The 7,725-nt window shown below is 46.9% G+C and overlaps 1 protein-coding gene across 1 annotated transcript; it reads right to left on the minus strand.

Annotated features, from left to right (window-relative positions):
* Positions 1-86: 86 nt before the first annotated feature.
* Positions 87-4,512, minus strand: LOC128894842 (uncharacterized). Its single transcript, XM_054156853.1, has 7 exons — positions 4,407-4,512; positions 2,627-3,511; positions 1,846-2,012; positions 1,604-1,762; positions 1,259-1,528; positions 937-1,188; positions 87-693 (listed from the first exon to the last, which is right to left on the minus strand). Exons 1-7 carry the CDS (start codon positions 4,510-4,512, stop codon positions 361-363), a joined length of 2,172 nt encoding a protein of 723 aa, XP_054012828.1. The 3' UTR covers positions 87-360.
* Positions 4,513-7,725: the final 3,213 nt, after the last annotated feature.

The following is a 7,725-nucleotide window of genomic DNA, read 5'->3' on the forward strand; positions in this document are numbered from 1 at the left end:
TCGGATAACATTTTCGCTAAGGAAAAAGTTGTTTCAAATCACCTCCCGAACCACCCCTTTCAAGGACCTCCAACATTTTTGGGACACTCTGTATTTAACGAGACTCGCTCGCGATATAATTCGTCGTTGATTCCTATTCGAGATAGACCTCTCGAGAGCTAGAAGATACAACGAGCGAGTACGCGACAAATAGACTGTACCGAGAAACGCCGATGGAATCTGGCGGTGGTTCGCATGATCGATAACCGACTCGTATTACGATGGCAATTATTCGCTAACTTTTTCCTCGGGCTTTATGGTCGGGTTACCTGCTGGTTGCACGCTCGAACCAGAATCGAGAATGAGAATCGAGTCGAGTTTCTACGAGTTTACGAACTTTGACCTGTAAACTCGATGCAATTTTACGTAGAGCACAACCGTGCTGATTGTCGTTAGAACGACGGTGCTCAGCATCAACGAGATCGCCGTGTAAAAGCCACCGTAAGTCATGCAAATGTCCGTTGTGATTCTCGGAACCTCTTCCGCGGCAGGGTGCTCGAGACGTTCCGATACTTGACTACTCGCTTCGCTTAAATCGTCCTCCATGATCACCCTGAAGCCTCGAGCGACGCGTATCGGATCCGAGAGTAGCACCGCCGAAGTGTTCGATGGCGCGTAAATGATGGATCGTCGCCTTCTGCCTGGTTCAATTTGCTGAAAAATATCATTTCAATCGGTACAGTTTCCGGTTCGTATATTTTCATTTGAAAAACAAAACTCGACCATCTTATCTCGTTAAATAACAAACTTAAAAATTCCTTCTCGCTGAAACACGAGCCCCATTTTACCAATGCAATCTCCATATTTGAAATTTTATTAGAGCTCCGTATCTTAGTCGTTTCGAAAGTGTTTCCAGTTTCCATAATCACTTATGGAGACTATCGTTTCGACTTTTACCTGATTCGCTTCTGGACACGGTTCGCAGTCCGTTTTGCACAGCTCCACGTTGCATTCGATGAATAGATCCATCACGTCAGGGAATTTGAAGGCTTGGAAAAAGGCGTACGCGATAATCGAAGCGCCAGTGTTGCCCGTGTCGTTTGTTTTTTGGAACGCCCCGAACAATTTCGGTTTCAATATGCAACCCCTTTCGTCCGTCAGCTGGAGAGTATTGGTCGAGGACTCGTCGCGGGCGATGCAATCGCGTACCTTAAATATTGCAAACGTCGATCCTCGTTCTTGCAAAGTTTCGTATCGATAACAATTTTGTTCTTAATACCTGAAGATCGAAGGCGGGATCTCCCTCGACCGTGACGACCAGAGTCATAGTTTCTCCAATTTTTACGAGTCCGTCCGCCGTAGCCGCGAAAGGACCTCTTCCGACTTGTATGTCCAGCTTGGCGACCGCCGTGTCGCCGCTGAAAGTCACTATTTCTTGCGTGAGCATGTCTACGGAGAAGTTGACAGACAACGCTTTGTTGATGTTCCCTTCCCAAAGACAACGGACCCTACGCACCGTGTCCCAGACTTCCTGAATGCCTGGCTCGTTCTACGGACAAATTTTACGTATCTTTCTACGTCTCTGCGAAGATATCGAATATTCTTTTGGTTCGCGATGGATTACCTGGAGCACGAGCACGTTCTCCAGGTACGCCTGGCCGGCTTCACCCGCGAAGTCGTTGATGAATTGCGTACCGCACGAGTCCATGCTCACCGTGAACGAGTACTTGGTCTGGCCAGAGTTCTGTTCCACGTATCTACACTCCGGGGTCATGAAGTATCCCTGAAAAAGTTCGCGTCGATCAGTCCCACCGTTCCGACGTTCTTCGTCGTTTCTTGTCTTCGTCGTTTCTTAATTTCTCCTACCTTGGAGTAAATGACCCCGTCGAAGGCGCGATTGAACTCGATGTTGATGGTCATCATGGTCTTGCTGCACTCGACATCGAGGGCGTGAATGTGCGGAGGGTGTTTCGAGTCGTCGTCCTCGTCCTCGGCTGCACCTTTTCCTGTCGTCATTCCTGTCCCGCTCGAGCCTACGGTACAAAATTAATAATCAGCTACAAAATTATACAGGATGAGACACCTACGGCCGGCCACCTGAATTACTTGGCTGCTATTGGTGATAGGAAAAAATGCGTCGGGCCAAAATTATTTTACACAGACTATATAAGTAAATTATTTTCCATCATAATTAGCTTAACCCAGGCCACAAATAACCTTCTCGATGGGTCATTGTATTCGTCTTGAAATACTCTATCAGACTGTAAGTCGAAAAACGTACCGTTCCGTTAAAAAAAAAAAACAGAGATGACCTTCATATCTCCTTGACGCCTCCACCTATCAAAAAACTAGGAACATAGGATGATCAGCCCCTCGAAACCGAATAATTTTCATCTGACGCATTTTTTCCTATCACCAATAGCAACTAAGTAACTCAGTTGGCCGGTTTTAGGTGTCTCGCCGCAAATTTAACCGTTTTCTGCACACGTCTCTTGTCCCCGTAAAATACTCCAAGGTATTTTCTTATAAAGCCATGGGAAAACGTGGAGGACACACAGCTCGGTCCAAAGGATAAAAATGGTTATTTTACGCAAACAAAAATATGTGCAGCAGAGGGTTAAAAGGATAAACAAGAGGTACGACGTACCTTCGCCGGACGGAGGTCTAACGGAACCGGAGCCACTGGATCCACCGCCGGTCTCTTCGGGCGGAAACGCTCCCCCGGGTGTCGACGACGGAAAGCCTGGAGAGGAGGGATAGCCAGCGGCGCCCTGATCGTAGGAATTCCCTCCAGCCGAGGGGGTCGGGAAAGAAGGACGAGGATTCTCGCTGGGGTATCCGTAAGTGGTGAATCCGCTGGGAGAGGGATACCCAGCGTTAGAGGAGCCGCTAGGGACGCTTCCTGGCGAGGAAGGAACGTAAGAAGGGCTAGGTCTTTGAGTGGAGTAACCGTACGTGCTCGAGAATCCGCTGGGCGTGGAGAATCCGCCGGTGTTGGAGCTTCCGAACGTCGACGGCGTGTAGCCGTAGTTGGTGGAAATTCCGCCGGAAGAGGAATATCCGGTCTGAGGACTTTGGAGGGTGGTCGTGGAGGGTGGTCGGGGACTGGTCGACGAATAGCCGGTCGGTGGTAAGTAGGTCGTCGAGCTCCTCGTCGAACCGTACGGCGGGAAAGCCGAGGAACCGGCGTTCGAATAGGTCGGCGACGACGCTGGTCGCGGATTGTAAGAGGTCGACGAAGGTCCGTAAGGCGACTGACTGTTCGGCGGAAGGTACGTGGGTCGAGTGGTGGAGAACGGAGGATTCTGTACTGTAGCTGGTGGCCCGGACGGATAACCCTGGTTCGACGGCGAGAAACCCGTCGGCCTTTGGTAGCTCGTCACCTCGTTTTGCGTGGGCGACGAGTAGCTCGGCTGTTGGCCGGTCGAGGGAGCTTGGAAAGGTCTGGGTCTCTCCGGCGGCCTCTGGGTGCTGTACGGCGGCAGGTATCCGGGAGGATCCGACTGCTGACGAACTGCAAGAAGATCGATCGCGAGTGTGAGAATCCACGATTTTGCCAATTAGTCGGCACGTTGCGCCGAGTGTCCCGGGAGCATCGCGATTCAAACTTTAACGAGATCGAATAAAGGTTTCCAAGTGTTTGCGAAGCGAAAGTCGAAGTTGACGTGGGTGGTAGCGCGACGTTCGTTACGTTAAATTTTGAATCGCTGGACTCGGCGCTTGTTCGACTTCCGTTCCAATTTAATCGGCCACTACCGCGTCACGATGCACCGTTAAATACTAGCTTCAGAGGACTAGATTAGATTTCCCTTGCGGATTTTTTATTAATTTGATTGCGAGGTTGGTGGTAAGCTGTGCAATGGTGCCGTACCATGTAAGACTATGGTTAATGCATTCCGGTGGTTACTGGTCGAGACAGTTTTGTTCCTTATCTCTCGGACAAGGGCCACTGACTCGTCTGCAAATCAGGGTGGTGTCTCCGAGTGCCTTTTAAGGGAGGTTTTACGGGTTAGTCGCAGTCATAAAAATGAAAACGGACACTTTCTTGTGTCTTTTTTTTTTTTTTTTAAGTATGAAATAATAATTTTTATTAATGAAATGAGAATCGGCAAAGGTAAAGATTAGCGTTTTTGCTTAGGGAAGTTCCTTGTTAAAAAGGGTAACTCGAAAGGAGATATGGTTCTCCTGGAGAACGTACTTTTACGTGCGCCCTGTCGGTAGATCCCCTGAATCCACTCTAGGATATTTTGCGCCATCACGTCTGCGGGCGACACTGGAGCAGCTCGCTGGACTCTCGAGTGCGCTAATGGATTTTAAACGATTGCTTTGATCAAACTCACTCTTTGTTAGCGCATGTTATCGCTCTCTTTTCTCCCGATCGATCATGCTCGGAACAGACTCGGCTAGTCGTTCCGTGACGTTCTTACCGTCTGCAGGCGACGTTCTGACGAACAGGGCATGACCTCCTCCGTACTCCTGGCTCACGGCTGCACCCAGGACAGCTACGACCAGGAATGGCAGGGTCCCCTTCATCCTCTATCTGAAATGCCATTTCGTTCACGTTTTCTCTATTAGATCATTTCTCCGTCAGCCTTTGAGCCCACCTTTAGTCTTACGTCGATCATCGCGTATTATTTACATTCGAAACGGGACGATAGTCTGTCAAAAGAGATTAATTTCGCGCAGCAGTAATTAATTCTCTTTAACTTTAATTCTCGCAGATACGATTCACGTGGTCGACTTTGTTATAAATCGTGCGAGGTGTCGCAACATCATGGTCGGAGATGAATTAAAGCTAGGATTCGTGTACGCGTCGCGCAGCTGTTAGAAAAATTCAAACTGAATAACGAGTAGCGAGTAATTCCGCGCGTTTTCAAGCAGATTGGAATGCCTAATTTCTCGGCGCGCAGCGAGAGTACGTTTAGAAATCGTTAACGATTTATTTCCTCATCGATCACTCGCGTCTTCCACCAGCCGAAACAACCGAACGTTTAAACGGTTCTGCGACGAAACCACTCCGCAAACTACGCGTCACCGGAGGAGATTAGGTGTCATTGACATCGTGGCTGGAGTATTTAAATGAAGTTTTCGAAGCTCGCAGCGATCCTTCAACCTCTACGACCCTCGAAAGTAGAAAGCGATCATTATTATTAAACGGGATCGGAGCTCCTGACAGTCGACGTCCGCGACGATGGGAATTCCTACGTCATGATTTTTCCACGAACTCTCGATTTCCGCGTTTTAAGGTCGATTCAGAATATACGACACGGACCAGCAACGACACGTACCGGCACCGACACGACAAAACATTAAAACGCGCGTTTTAATGGAACTATTCACACATAACAGACACCGACTCGAACGTTCCGTCAACGGGAATAGCGTGAATAGTTCCATTAAAACGCGTGTTTTAATGTTTTGTCGTGTCGATGCCGTATATACGTGTCGTATAGTCTGAATCGACCTTTAGACGTAAAGTTTGTACGTACGGTCGCTGGATAATAAAAACTCTTTTGCAAAGGGCGATATCAGGCATCGATATCGAGCATGTCTGTATTTTTTTAAGCAATTCGTATCTCGAACAGAGCAGAATTCTTGACGTTGAAGCGATCGATCGGGGTGCAATTACTCGAAATTCTGGCGAGAGAGAACAACAACGACGGAGGTACCTAGCGATTGGTTCGCGAGAGGGAGGATATTTCGGTCGAAGGTATCAACGAAGATCGCTGGCACGGATAGGAAACCTTGAATCTCTCGCATGGTTGTTCCAAGGCTGCGAACAATCCGCAGTCTCCCGAGTAGACAAAAACAATAGAAAGCGTACCGAGAGCACGATGCTCGTTCGCCATCGGCACGAAAAGCTAATTAAGAGGAAGCACTCTAAATAACGAATATATATATATATATAATTACACGTTCAGAAATAAAAAAGTATCGATTATAAAAGGTGCCGAGTAAAAAGTAAGGCGGTGGCATTGGCCTGGGGTCGATAAAACGAAGACGAATTCGCTCGTAACGGAAGCATCTTATTCTCCGCTGTCGCGAAACATTCCTAATCTTTGAGGTTTTCGCCTAACCGCGGATTGCGCGCAAGGTCTCGAGCGGGCGAAAATTCCGTCCAAAGTCGTCTCGAGCGACTAGCCAGGAGACTTTCGTGTCTCGTTTCGTCAGAATTTCGACAGTAAGCTTAACGAGTCGGAGAAGCACAATCGCTAAACAGTTTTCTGGTCCCGGGAAAGGCCGTTTCCACGATTGTTTCGTTCTTCTCACGTACATCGGAACGTTTCGTCAGATCAGATTACGAGGGGAGCCGCAATCGTCTCGTGTCTTTAATTTGTCTCGTAATTCAGAAACTCGTGGCCGAAACACGCTGCACAGCTCGATTCGCGGCTAATTAGTAGCTGGTATTTTCGACGACGTCGGGCGCTGCTCGCCTAGCGAAAGCAAATTCTATTGATTGCATTAATTTGGAAACGCGTAGGTTTGTTAAGGAGGTTTTTGCGGAATTTTATATAGCGAAATGGAAAAACACAGAGCTTTCAAATTTTTACTATATATTTATTCCGGCTTTAACTGTAACTTTGAATTTTTTTTTTTAAGCAAAAATATAACGTGGATCGCGAGATTTATCGCTCTTATGGTACTCATGTAAAAAAAAAGGTAGGTGAACGGCGTCCACGATTCCGGCAGACTGGCTAATCTGAAATAGAAGAAACAGATTGCACGTTAATCTGTAGATGGACGGCTACGGCAGGAATTAGGATTTTTTAAAAATCTTGAAAATTCAATTTTATATTCATATGCATATGTAATAACATTCATATGGTTTTAAACATTAAGACCGAAAATTTCACGATCATTTGCGACTGCTTATTTATGGAAAAATAAAAACGGACCGATATTTTTCAAAAATCCTAGTTCGAGCGATAGCCATCCACCTACAGATTAACATGCAATTTGTTTTGTTTTGGAAGCCGTTCATCTACCTTTTTTTTTTTACATACGACCGATAAATCTCGCGATCCACATTATATTTTTGCTTGAAAAAATTCAAAGTTACAGTTAAAGGCTGAATAAATACATAATACAAGTTTGAAAGCCCTGTTTTTTTGTTTCGCTATAAAAAAATTCCGGAAAAAGCTTATAAAAAAACGGCCGTCACACGAGATGACACCCTTAAATTATTTAGTTCTTCCTCGACGTTTTTGGAGGAGTATCGACCGACTTTTTGAGACTTTCGGCTTCCGTGCAGCGTCGCGTCGCGTCTCTGCCGCGCGAAAAATCAATTTCCTCGTTCGCTTCCGTGTTTGTTTCGAAAGCGAGAATTTACTGGCACCGGAAAAGCAAGCAAATTTGCACGGGTGCAAGTTGTTTGCGTTCAGCGCGAGAAGTTAAGACGCAACGAGGTTGTGCCGGTGCCGGCCGCGAAACTAACTTTGCTTTACGATTCTTCTGTTGCGCGATAGCCACGCGCGAAACACTTAAAAACTCGGCCCGTAAATCTGCCGTAGCGATCGTTCGCGATAAAATACGGCAGGCGTTAATGCGCGAGGAAAGGAAGGAAGAAAGAGGGAATTTTTGACTTATCGCACTATTTGGCGACAACGCAACCCGCAACTCGATGAAAGATAACCTCGTACGTACCAGAAGAGTGTTGTAATTTGTTTGTAACGTAGGAGTACAATGTCGAGTGCGTGTAGAATTTTATTTAAAGGTACAACTTAGTTTAGTTCGGAGTAAAACCAT

The sequence above is a fragment of the Hylaeus anthracinus genome, unplaced genomic scaffold, assembly GCF_026225885.1.
Source record: "Hylaeus anthracinus isolate JK02 unplaced genomic scaffold, UHH_iyHylAnth1.0_haploid 4, whole genome shotgun sequence".
NCBI lineage: Eukaryota > Metazoa > Arthropoda > Insecta > Hymenoptera > Colletidae > Hylaeus > Hylaeus anthracinus.